The sequence below is a fragment of the Vespa mandarinia genome, chromosome 2 (assembly GCF_050613455.1).
Source record: "Vespa mandarinia isolate Hongniang chromosome 2, ASM5061345v1, whole genome shotgun sequence".
Classification (NCBI taxonomy): domain Eukaryota; kingdom Metazoa; phylum Arthropoda; class Insecta; order Hymenoptera; family Vespidae; genus Vespa; species Vespa mandarinia.
The window spans coordinates 5,503,756-5,517,500 of NC_140811.1; the positions used below are offsets into that span (position 1 = coordinate 5,503,756).

General features: G+C 40.4%; 1 protein-coding gene across 10 annotated transcripts in view; it reads left to right on the forward strand.

Moving 5' to 3' along the window:
* Positions 1–13,745, forward strand: part of LOC146873170 (zwei Ig domain protein zig-8) — a 78,821-nt gene that overhangs the window by 15,876 nt on the left and 49,200 nt on the right. For all 10 annotated transcript variants that reach the window (XM_085655095.1, XM_085655100.1, XM_085655092.1 and 7 more), the window contains one exon: positions 2,426–2,604. In XM_085655095.1, the coding sequence (XP_085511221.1) occupies positions 2,426–2,604 (179 nt within the window). The remainder of the gene's footprint in view (positions 1–2,425; positions 2,605–13,745) is intronic.

Genomic DNA, 13,745 nt, shown 5'->3' on the forward strand with positions numbered 1-13,745 from the left:
TCGAATCTCGGCGGACTCGGGGAAAATATTGGCGGAACGTGCGTACTACACTTCGAAAGGGTGGTTTCGCGGTTTCCGCGAATGCGGGTTAACTCGAATAACTCATAAAGATTTTTATTTGAGTTTTACGTTCGACGAAGATACGTACTCGAAGTCACCTAATTCGTTCTTCTTTAATTCCCTTTGAACATGGCAATCGTATTGGTGTGTGCGTGTGTGTGCGCGCGCGCGTGCGCCCGCGCACGAAACGAAACTTGGACACGCGTCGTTACTCGTTACCCGAACCGAAATTTATTCTTGCTCTTCCCTCGTTCCATACGTAGGAACCATGGATTTAGATGCCATTCGTCATCCTGCAGTATGGCGTTTTCTCGCGTAGCGCATGTATCGTTCTTTAAAAGGACGCCATTGAGAGAGAGAGAGAGAGAGAGAGAGAGAGAGAGAGAGAGAGAGAGAGAGAGAGAGAGAGAGAGAGAGAGAGAGAGAGAGAGAGAGAGAGAGAGAGGGAGAAAGAGAGAGAGAGAGAGGGAGAAAGAGAGAGAGAGAGAGAAAGAGAGGGAGAGAGAGAGAGAGAGAGAGAAAGAGAGAGAGAAAGAGAGAGAGAGAGAGAATGAGGCGCCAGAGAAATATGTCGACGGAAAGAGAAATGCCAAGATAATACCTTATTTTTTCTTTTCTGTCTTTCTTTTTTCCTTCTTCCTTTTTCTTTTTCTTTTTTTTTTTTGTACAAGAGGTAAAAACGATATTATCCTTTTCTTCATCTTTTCTCCTTCTTTATATCTCTCCTTTTTGTTTTTTCCCTTCCGTTTCAAAAGATACCGAGAAACCTGAAATATTTCTTTTGTTTCGGTTTTTTTTGTTTAGTTCTTTGGAATAAGAAGAATTTTTAGTAAAGTGTGTCAGAAAGACGACGTAACAAAGTTAAGATTTAAAGCACGTAACCTACAAAACGTATACACCTGTATACCATACGTACGTATGCATGTGTTTGTACGTAAAGGAAAGGCGATTTGTTAGATGAATTATATTACATACGCGCGAAATATATTTCATTTCCATTCACGATAGCGGTAGCTTTCTGTCGATTAATCTAACGTTATCGGGAGCGTTGCAAGAACTTTCATGGAATTCAGGTTCGTGGTAACGCCAGGCTCAAGGGTGAATTTTAGTCATTTGTATAACGCGATTAGTGGATGCGTATACGGGCGTTATCTGTGCGCCAGGAGACTCTGCGAAGAGTCGGCAGGATTTCTCTCTCTCTCATTCTCTCTCACTCTCTCTCTCTCTCTCTCTCTCTCTCTCTCTTTCTCTCTCTCTTTCTCTCTCTCTCTCTCTCTCTCTCTCTCTCTCTCCCTCTCTTACTCTCACTGTATCTATCTATCTCTCTTTCCCTTTCTCTCTGCGCGTTTCTCTCCGTATGCATGTTTGCGAGAACGTTCGCGCGAATTCACGTCGTGGGGGAAGAGGAATAGTCGGATGGGCGTGCGACTACGCGTTGGATGAAGGATGTTGTTTATGCGAAATGGTCGATCCAGTAAATTACGATGTCAGTATATCGTTCTGCGCAGGTTCGTTTGACAATTCAGCGAACGTGCATTCTCACTTGACGTATGAGGATTTACCTGCTTGTATTTGTCGGATATTACCAAATGTTACACGCGTTCGCGAGATTTCCCTTTCTCTCTCTCTCTCTCTCTCTCTCTCTCTCTCTCTTTCTCTCTCTATCTTTCTCTCTCTCTCATTTTTTTTCTGTATCGTTTTTTCCTCGTTATTTTTAATCGTTAATCGATCGAGTGCGAAAGTGTTAATATGCGTAGAAATATCGTCCGGTGATAAAACCTCTCTCTCTCTCTCTCTCTCTCTCTCTCTCTCTCTCTCTTTCTCTCTCTCTCTCTTTCTCTCTCTCTCTCTCTCTCTCTCTCTCTCTCTCTCTCTAACCTTCTGTTTTCGATTTTACGCTTCATCGATGCAAAACTCGTGTGTAGCTACTCTGAAAATGTAAGCAAAGGAAAAAAATAAAAGTTATAGGCTGGCGCGTCACTTTCTCAAGTATATTAGCGAAGTCACAGTCTCTCAGGTTTTATTACCAACTTTCCTTTCGAATCAATCCCTGTCAAACACCAATGGTATCGTCGCTCACGCTGATGATGATCGATGATGATGGAGAGACCGCTCGAAGGTATACTAACGAGAGAGCGATCCGAATAGACCGACAGCCATTTGAATGAGACCGGAGTTCGATGACTGCGTTCTAGAAACTCTTAGAGATTATGTAACACATATATGGTGGGAGGAAGCTTTCGAATTCCCCGGAAATTCTCTTCGCATTTCCGTTCGAAACTAACGATCAGTGCGCACCTTTTAACCTTCATTTCTGTGATATTAAGATGTCGGAATGTAGGACCGAGGAACCATTTTGTTTCAGAACCTGCTCATATACGCGAACTGTCCAAAGGAAATTCTCGTCGGAACGTCAACGATGCTACTAACGATTCCGTCGGCACGGATTTGCCCATTTTCGAGCCGACTGCTCCAAATGTTACGGGTTTCGTTGGGCAAACAGTGTATCTACCATGTCGAGTGCGAAAATTGGCCGACAAAGTGGTAAGTTTATTCATCATTCGTTCATTAAAATGATACTATTATGTGCATTATTTATTTAAAAAAAAGATTTATTTTGATGTTTTTGATTAGTCTACATATAGTTATACATTAATCTACATATTAGTCTACATATACTGAGAAGGTCATTAAAAAAAATAACATTTGTACATGTTGAAAGCAGTAAAAAATGTATTGCTGAGGGATTCACTAAGTTGTCAAATTTCATAGCTTTTATATGATTTATTCTACGCATTTATGCATACTAAAAGGCCGACTTCGTGCATACTAACGCGCAGAATAGAGCAGCGTTCTCGAAGTTTTTAATTTGTGCTCTCTGCTTCAGCCGGTTGGTCTCTCGATGGGTTAGAATTTTCTCCACAATCGTCCGTACCCCAACGTTTTCTGAACTACTCCGCAGCTACGCGGATTAAGTTACCTTCAGTTGGCTGAATTAAAACGCTAATAACGAGCGACGATATTTATTGGATGGCTTTCACAGAGGTTCAAACCGAATCCTCTCGTTTTCTCTGTCCAATCTCTTCGTTCGTCTTTCCTTCTATTTCTCTCTCCCTTTTTTTCTCTTTCTCGTACTATCTCTTTCTCTCTCTTACCCTGCCCTTTACCGTTTTCTTCCTCCCTCCCTCTTTCCTCCCTATCTTTCTCTCTCTTTCTCTCTCTCTCTCTTTCTCTCTCTCTCTCTCTCTCTCTTTCTCTCTTTGCATCGCGGCTCGACTGAACTTTTACGGACCATCCAGAGATTCCAGTAGCAGCACCATTGTTTCCCAAACAGGGGTTCCTTACCACTTTTATGAGGGAGATTTTAGGTTTAGCTCGTCAGATAACTTTGGTGCGCTCATCGCTTAAACGGACTCGCTTCCATTACCTACCGTGTTTCCCACACTATTAACCCTTATTCACTTGCCACGCTTTGAATCAAGCGATTTTACTTTGGACAAAGGAGGATGCACTTTTTCTATAACTCCGTTAACTCGTACCATTTTTTTCTTCTCCCTTTTATCGTGAGAATCCCGATCGGACGTTTAGCCTGTTTTAATAGTGCAGTCTGCGTTTGATAAGCGAACATTAATATTCCCGTTGAATGTTCGAATTGTGTAAGAACGACGAACGATTAATAATATTTCGAGATTATTAAAGTTCGTATTTTGCAGTCAATACAAGAAAATCAACGAAAATATAATAAATGTTTTGATCGTTTTTCTACTCTCCGATCTCTCTGTAGAAATTTCGGCATAATGTTCGAGAGAACGTTAGCTTCCCTTCAACGTGAGATTAGTCTACTTACAGGAGTAGGCTTATTGAAGTTGATTAAACGGAGTGACGTAGGGAGGAAGGACGAGAAGAGTTAGTGGAGGATGAGGGTGGTTGGTGGGACGGGCGGTGGCAGCAGTAGCGGGCGAATGAAATACAGAGAGAGAGAGAGAATGAGAGAGATAGAGAGAGAGAGAGAGAGAATGAGAGAGATAGAGAGAGAGAGAGAATGAGAGAGATAGAGAGAGAGAGAGAGAGAGAGAATTCACCTCATAATCTTCGTAACAAGCGCCTTCTCCCGTCCTCTTCCAACGACGTTTTCTCAGTGAAGGGTCCTCTTCAATAAATCACGCGCCCAAGGCTTCGTGTAAACAGGACTGACTTAATAAATCTAATTATCTACGCCGAGGTGACTCTCAAGAAAAATAATTTATCGTTGAAAACATTCGATTCGCCGAATGATGTCGATTTTCAAATTAATACGATCGGTTTATCCTTAGACTTTCGTTCTTTAGAAATAATAATAGGCAATTTTAAATTATCACATTACTCATTATAACTCGTTATATTATCTTGATACGAGAGAAAGATATTTCTTATATATATATATTCGCAAGTTTAAATATTTCATTAAAGAAAACGTAGACATGATATTGTGTAACAAAAGGAGTAACATGTTTTCGTGTTAAATCGGGCTTACGGACTACTCAGGTGCTTTTCTCTGTAACATTTTCTCTCTCTTTCTCTTTCTCGTTGTTTCCCTGTTGATTTGCTTCTCTTCTTCGTCGAAGCTAAACTCGCTGTCTCGTTCTTACTCGTTCTCTCGATCTTTACCCTCTTTTCCTCTCGGAACTTCGTGCTCCTCGAAACTTCTTGATTAGAGATTTGATAGTGTTTTTTATGGTATTTCCCTTGGCGCAGAATTGAAGAGGGTAATCGCGATGAACTATCTTTAAATTCAGACTACTGAGGCCCCATTGGCGATCCTTCGAATGGTTCTCTTCTTTCCTTGCCGAGATTAAAATTCTTTAGAGTTCTTATCTACTTGGTATTTCCAGTGTATATAACGTATTAAATATTTACTACTACAGAATATAACTCGTTGAAACAATCGTATAATGTATTTAAATACGAGAAAGAGAGAGAGAGAGAGAGAGAGAGAGAAAGAGAAAGAGAGAAAGAGAGAAAGAGAGAGAGAGCATTTTTACTCTTGATTTTTAAATATGATCTTAATAATTCTCAACGTAATATTACGGCATATTTAAGAAAGTTTTATACGTAGAGAGCTTTTTAGTTTTCTCGTTTCGTTTTTAGATTCGTTTCTTGATTCATTTTTAACGTGGAGCGACGGACTCGATCAGTTGTCGATCTCTTCTACTCTTTAACTATGAAATTTAACTTCATTCTGTAGCATTAAAGAAACTACGAGGATTGTTCGACTACCAATAGTCGATTCTTTCACGACTCTTCTTCTTCCGTCGGGATTTTACGAGACTATTTTTCTCGCGCTACGAACTTCTCGATTGCTTTTATTAGAATGCGACTTGGAAAATTAACAGAGGCAACGAGTGAACTTGAGTTGTTTGTGAGACGAGATGATGCTTATATCTGCGAAAGCTCTTCTCGATCTTTTCCTCGTTACCGGCACGAATTTCTAAGATTTTCGATCTTGACGTTCACCATCAAACATCTCTTAAATTTGCAAGAGGAAGATAATCTTCTTCTTTTTAACTTGTACGTTGAAAACTTTAAATTATTATTATACGGTTGAAGTCACGAGTTTTCACGAACTGTTTAACGACGAATATTCCGTTTCCATATATATATATATATATTTATATATATCCATATATATATCGGATTTAACGAGATGAAGCTTTAAGAATTTTTTTTTTTAAGAACTTAAAAGCACAGTCGATACGATCGGCAGTAGCAATTATCCTCGATACGGCCCACAGAGTAGTAGAGCTTCGTTAACAGCATTATCGAAGAAGCACTTTCGGTATTCTATGACTAAATTCGATCTGTTCGTGGAGGATGGACTAACTCGTTTGGAACAAGTTTGGAACATGTAACCACGAACGTGTACGTAGCAATTTGTTGAAGGTATTGTTACGGTCGGATAAGTCGATTCCGGAAAGTAATAAGTTTTCTGTCAATTTTGTTATACAATTAAATATAATTCGTTGTAATTTCTTTGGGTGTTGATTTATTGTACTCGTGATCTGAGAAAAAGGAATAGGATAAGTTTGAACTATGATCGAGGTAGTTTAATGATGACAACGAATGATAAATGTAGAAACTTGTTTCGATATATCGACCGAAGTTAAAGTAAAGCAATAATGAAATCCTTTCATGAATGGAAAGGTCCTTTGTAAAAGAGAGAAAAAAGAAGAAATGAGAGCTTCGAGGGTGTGGCGAACCATCGTCGTATACCATCATCGCATACTTAACGCGCTCATGCTTCCTTTGAACACGTAGGTAATACCGCGGTATAACGTGGTACCTGTTGCGTGGGTGTAAAGTATCACTTTGTATATAGCTTTTGAGATAGGATCGAAGCGTGTTTTCTATCGATGCATACCAGAAAGAAGAAGCTTTTTTAAACGCGACGCACGACTTGGCCCATCGAAAGAGATCGATTAAACGGTAGAACTTCCATTGCTCGTTGCAACATCGGAACAATATATCGCCGTACATACAACGATATTCGCAATTCAGTTGCAACGCTAGCAACAGTAACTGTAGCAGGGATAGGATCTATAGCAACGGTAACAGTAACAGCAACAGCATCAGTATCAGAGTATCAGCGGTGAAATTCGGGTTACTATTGATCGTAGTACGAATGCAACGCAAAACGCAAAGGTTTCGATAAAGAGAAAAGATTGAAAGGATATCGATATAGACCGACTCCATATTTTTCTTCTTTCATATCATAGCCTTTCCTATAACAATCATTTCGTGTTATTTCTTTTATGATCATGCTCGCACGCGTTATTCGACTGTAGAAATTGAATCACGAGAGCAGATTCCGTTCATCGAACAGAGAAAACCAATTTTACTTCTCCGTTGCATCCTTTCGCATTGTTCTATTGGAATATATGTTCCGGACGCGTACTATCTTCGTCCTTTTCCTTTTGGTCCACCTTCCTTGTTCTTCTATTTCTCATTCCTCGATATACCAAGTTCCTTCTTCTCTACAACATGTCCGGTGAGATTGTCGAAAGGGCTAGGACGAAGTTATATCGTATATATCCATTTCAAACAGCATAGCCACACGATATCGAACGCCTTTTAGTAATTGAGAGAAAGGTAAGAGCATTGGGATGGGCATTTCTCTCTCTCTCTCTCTCTCTCTCTCTCTCTCTCTCTATCTATCTATCTATCTATCTATCTATCTATCTATCTATCTATCTATCTATCTATCTATCTATCTATCTATCTATCTATCTATCTATCTATCTACCTACCTATCTATCTATCTATCTGTCTATCTTCTATCTATCTATCTATCTATCTATCTATCTATCTATCTATCTATCTATCTATCTATCTATCTATCTATCTATCTTTCTATCTATCTTTCTATCTATCTATCTATTTATTTATCTATCTTGGCAAAAAGAATCATTCGTGATTCGCGTTCTTTGATATCTTTGAAACTTACTTCAATATCTCTTTGATGAATCGTTAATGTATATAGTAGGTCAAGTAATATGTTACATATTTCGATATTGTAGTAACAAGTTATTACAAATGAGTAAATCGATCTGAAAATTGGATTAAACAAGTGTAATTTAATATTCACGTGCAATTAATATTTGAGACTATTAATGAGATATCAAACCGTAACAGATTGCATGATTTACTCTATATACATAGATATTCTGATAGAGATATATTTATTTATCTATTTCTAACGATGTTTCGATCGATATATATATATTTTTAAGATTCTTACTTAGTTTTCTCATTTAAACATCATTCCATTTTCGTCGGACGAGTTCTTATTCCAGAACGTGTGCCGATGATCCAAGAAGGAAAAGATATTTTTCTTAAGACTCCTTTGAAACCTGATGATCTTTGTGGATGATAGATAAGAAACGAAAGGATCGGGAAAGTTGAGATAACGTGAGTCTAACCCGCTTGTGACGTGTTTCTTTCGATAAATATGGAAGAATCTAAGAGTGCAATGAGATAAGTTCGGATCGTTCTTCGAAAGCGTCCTCTTTTAGAAATCGTTCTCTCGAAATTCTTACACGTTTCGTTTCAGTCGATCGAAGAAATTTCTATGTTTTGAAGGGACGTGTTTGCGCCGAGCAAGCCCGACGGGAGAGCTCCCGCAAATTCGTGAAATTGCCGAGCCGTCGTTTCTCGAATGGCCACGAAGGATCAATCTCGAACCGTTGAAATCCGGATAATCCGACTGTATGACGTTCGTCTATCTTTCGACGATAAGCCACCCACGGGGTTGTGCTTTCGAGCAAAAAGGGCGCGTTCAAAGGCGTCGATGTTGGGGGAGACGAGAATATACGGTCGGTCTGACTCGTCTCTGTATTTCACCTAACAACATCCTGGACGTTACGCTGATTACCTATCGTTAGTCCACCCTACAAAAGGTTATTGCTTCCTATATATATATATATATATGTATCTTCCGATTGCTGTCATCCAAGTGCATAAATGAATGTTCAGCTGAAAAACTTCGATATCGAACAAAGTCAAATCTATTTGAAATTCCTTGATTGTTTATTCGAATATGAAAGAATATTGTAAAATTAATAATTAGTTTGTATTATTTTGATAGAATTTAATATGTAAGGATATATTTTTGTCGACAATGAAATTTATAAAACACGTTTGTGTATACACGAGATAGGTAGGAAAGAAGTATAACAATTCCCGGTGGTATTTTAAATATAAAAGATTTTTAGCGACATTCTCCGATGTACGGCCAAATCCAGTAGTCTGATGTACACGCGGTCGGAGTATAACTCACCATTTTCGCTCAATAAAATGGTACTTCGAAGTAAATTTTTATGGTTTCGACGGTACGCATAAAACGAATGAAATCCGAGATGGATTCCTTTGGGGTTACGTGCCTCCTATTCATGTTGGATGCTGAGAAAGATATAGCTGTTATCTCTTTTACAATTCGAACGAGAAGGAAGAGAGGGTGGGACATTCCTTTCTCGCATACGATTTTTCTCACCACTTTTGATATTTATTTTTCGTTCGGAACGTTCATGTCGGAAGACTCAAATATTCGAAACAGTAATCTCGATGTAATGGGAAAAAGAAACAGAAAGAGGGAACGCAGTCCCACGCAACGTAGTTGAAGAGTGCTTTGATATGTTTGTGTAGCTATATATATATATATATATATATATATATGTATGTATGTATGTATGTATGTATGCATATACGTTTGCGCTTCCACTGCGAGCCTGTTCCGCTCTCGTGCCCATCATCATGACAATGCGAGTAGAGTTCGTGGATGGAAAGTACAACTCGGAGGATCGGAGTTCCATGACCGTGTTCATCTGCATGCGATTGTGTGCCAGTTTCGTGGGAGAAGGGATGAAGGCTGGTGAAGGAAGGTGAAACGAAAAGCAGACTGTAGCATGCCTAGCAGCGCGTAGTCCGTCGTCTATTTGCATCGGTTCGCTTCTAATCTTTCGAATATAGTTCCGCGAACACGACTTTGGTATTCGTCGAACGCTTCGTAGAGTCGAGGATAATATTGTCTGAGTTGCGTCGTGGGAAATGGTTCTTGGTTGAAATAGGTTATAGAGGGTAGTAGATGGGTAGGAAAGGTTGGGAATAGGGTTGGCCCGAGCGTTCACTCTCGAATTTCGCAGCTAATAAACAGCAAGCATAGGAAACTCCTACTATCGTAATCTGGAAAGTTCCGAAACGGAAGTTCAAGACACGATGCTCGTCCTCGGGAGCACGTCTGAGATGCGCCATATTATTATTCTTCTTCTTCTTCTTCTTCTTCATTTTCTTCTTCATCTTCTTGTTGGCTTCTTTTTGCGTTTCTCCCGGCTGACAAGGAAGTTTCTTCGAGATCGCTTCGAGAAAATGTCAAGATAAGGTGATATCTTCGTTTCGCTTCGTCTTCCTTTCGCTTTTATTCCTCGCGATAGATCATGAGAATCTCTCGGTCTGTTTCCAACGATCGATTTGGCGTAGAACGTAAAGGAGGAGAATTAATGTCGGCTGATGTCGGAGATCGCGGCAATTCGGAGCAACAGTGGCTTGGTTGATGAAGAAATTGGCAGTCTGCCGTACCCGACTTTCCAGTCGAACGATTTTGGTTCGTCTCCCGAGGGCAGGTGAAGTCGTCGCGAGGATTGAGATAACGGAGTTTGCTCGGATAATCAGGACGTCGGAAAGAAGGCTTTGGATATCGATTCGTTTGAAGGCTTTCCAAGCGGAATTTTTCTTGAAAAGGAAAAAATCTTGTTATCGGTACAGAACCGATTCTATTGGATTGCTTCTTTTTTTTTCTTTTTCTTTTTTCTTTTCTTTTTACAAACGCTCGAGCATTTGCGAAACCGTGCGAAATTTGCGTTCGGGTTTTAAGGATGAAAGATACGTTTCCCAATCACGATTTGGATATGTTCGATTGGATTACGATAAATGAATTCGGAAGACTGACCGAGTTGCTTTAAGTTATACGATATTGATAGAATAATAAGTAAACACGTTGTTGTACGCGATGTATCTTGCTATCTGATGAATGCGATTTGATATGATGTTTCGAGAAGATCTTTACGAACAATTCGAGTCGTATTTCCGACGAAAAGTAGATCTCACTATGTTTCTAGAGTATAGCGGAAAAAGTATGAAAAAGAAGTTGGAAGGAAATGAGAAAGCTGCGGTTTCATAGCGCGGTCATATTTTACGACGATAGGGGTGCAAATAAAGAGAGGAGGAAAAGAGATTCGTAAGAATATCGCTCGTCGATCGTGATCTTTTCAATCGCGATAATGCTTCGCCTTCTGTAATCTGGTCGATCGACGGAAATATCGGAATGGGTTTCAGAAACGAGAAGAGAAGAGAGAAGAGAGAGAAAGAGAGAGAGAGAGTCTTATCGATTTTCGATCCCCACTTTTCTGTTCTAACGAAACACGCTTTTGAGAGCTTTCGTGATCCGTAATCCGGTAGTTCGAAGGAATTTGTAATTGTCAGTTGGCGCGATGCCTTCGCATCCGGTCACGTACGACCGAAAGTTTTCGCCATTCGAAATTATTGCAACCTTTCGGCATTTATGTAAACTGTTTTGTAACGGTGCCAAAGTTTACGCGACAGACGGCGAATCGATATCACTGGGCGGCCAAGCATTTCATTCCCGAGATTGTTTGGGAGCTTTACAACAAAAGCTTTACAGAACTGGTGTCCCCCTTGTCTGTTAAAAATAAAAGCCTGACGATAAAAGTCAAACGTATCGAACAAACGTACAAAAAGAATGCTATAACGATACTATTGCAGTCGGATATAGTACAACCATTTAATACATATGTATATGTACATATATACATATATTTATATATACATACATATATATGTATATATATATGTGTGTGTGTGTTGTTTATTTTGTGTATTTCGTATTCTTTTTTGTATTTCGTTTTTTTTTTGTGTATTTCGTTTTCTTTTCGTTTTATTGGCGAACCTTTTGACTTCAATTAACGAAGTAATTTTTCGGGATTTCTCTCTATATATATTTCGTTGGAAAAAAGAGAAGCAATCCAAGCGTGAGTGCGCTTTTAATATCGCGTTAGCGTGCGGCGAAGAGCTCTCGAAAAACGGAGCAGTAAAACACGAAAATCCCGCTATAGTAAAGGCACGGGTTGGCATTAAAACGAAGAAGGAAGCCGGAACGATTTATAGGCTTGCCGGTTACCATTCGAAAGTCGCACCATAAACCTTGTCGCGTATATCAGTCGTCGCTATGGCGGTGGTATGGAGGTAATACCAATGCTGGTGGTATCAGCTTGGACCTTTCAAGGTCACACGAAATTCTCAATTCCAAGTAGTAAAAGGATCCGTCGGTACGCGCTTTCTAACGGCTCTCCTCCATATATGTATGTCGTTATGGTAATTTCTCGATCCTCTCGAGGACGGTCGCATGCGCAAGGAGTCCAAAGCGAATGTCGTTTGTCGCCGGCAGGGTAGAATCCTTCCAACGATCGTTTCTTGCGATCCTTGAGAGCGCCACAGTCGAAAGAAAACAGAGAGCGAGGGCCCGAAACGAGTAAGGAGGATGAAACTGAGAGGCGGTAGTTTATTAGTTCGCATACGAGAGCTTAAGGAATAGAAGGAGTAAGAGAAGTATGAGGAAGGAGAGTAGCTAAGTTGTGCTGTCGGTGGTAGTGGTGGTAGTGGTGATAGCGGCGGTGGTGGTCGGGTTTGGCACGGTCGGAAGAAGAGGGGTAGGACGTAGCGATCGTTCGAAAAGGAACGAAGTTATAAACGAAGCCGGTGTGGCTCGAATAGGAATCAGGACGAGGGTGGTCGGTTAACTGGAAGGATGGCGGCAATGCTGGCGGTGGTGATTCTCTTGGCGGAAGTAGGAAGCCTGGGGGATGAAAACTCGATCAGCGCCATTGGAGTCGTCTTGGTGTACCGTCCTGCTATAGAACGAGGATAGAGGCACCGAGACTGGTGGGGAGAAAGAGCGATTGAGAGAGAGAGAGAGAGAGAGAGAGAGAGAGAGAGAGAGAGAGAGAGAGATAGAGAAAGAAGGCAATGGAAGCGAGACTTGCTAGGGTGGAGTTGTCCACTACCGCGATTTCTTCCTTAGCGATATACGAAGGAGAAAAGAGAGAGAGAGAGAAAGAGAAAGAGAATCGGAGTGCGGTGAGGAGGGAGAGGGTGGTTGGGCCGTGGCTTGATTTCAAATGATCCTGGATTTCCCAGGGTGAATAAAAAACGAGGGACTCGGGGAAAGTGAAATAAATTTCTCCGACACGCCTTTCAACCATCTCCCCTGCTTTTCTTCGCTCTTATTTCTTCTTGCTTTCTTCCCCTCTCTTTCTATTTTTCTTTTCTTCCTTTTAACCTCTTTCTTCTTCTATTTTTCGAACTTCGTGTTTTTTCCGTGCCTCGTCCAAACCACCGGATTTTGTGTGCTTGCGGGGAATCGTGGATTCGTGACCAAATCGCCAGAAAGTATTTCAATGTGGTCGCGGTGGTTCTGTTTATAACCGATTTTATTAGAAAAGCCAAATTTAGGGAACATTAGTTGTCATTATAGTTATAATTAGAGTAAGATATCATTAGAGTAAGATGTCATAGTGAAGTCTTTGATTCTTTCGAATCAACGGATGGTTGATAATCCTTTCATTTAGTTGGATATATTTGGATAAAGTTAGGAGGGTCTCTTTAAAAGGACTTACGGTAGGAATAGTTAAAAAGAGTTGGACGTTCGATCGAAGTATATTTGCCACGAGAAATTCCGGAAAAGCTTCCGATTCGGTCCTAAGTGAAATAGGGGAAATCGATTTTGTTCGTGGTTTGTATCAGGATGGTAGCGGTCGAACGGTACCTTTTCCACTTGGTCTCGGTATCAGCTTTTCGTACTCCTTTCTTCGAGCTGTCGAGAGCAGGTGCTTTTGAAATACCTACTGCAAGAGCCGTGGTTCTCGTTTCAAAGGGTGCTAGTTAGCCCATCGTCGATGGTTTAGATTGGTATAACGGCGAGCGCTAGACCATTTCCCTTCTACGGCTTGGTATATTCAGTATGAAAATACTTTTCCCAAGGCTCGTTTGCTCGGCATTGAACTTCCAAATGAGTTTCCCTTTGAAATTTAACACGTGCCTTTTTCGTCAAAGCAACGTTCTCGGTTCTTAGGAAGAATCAT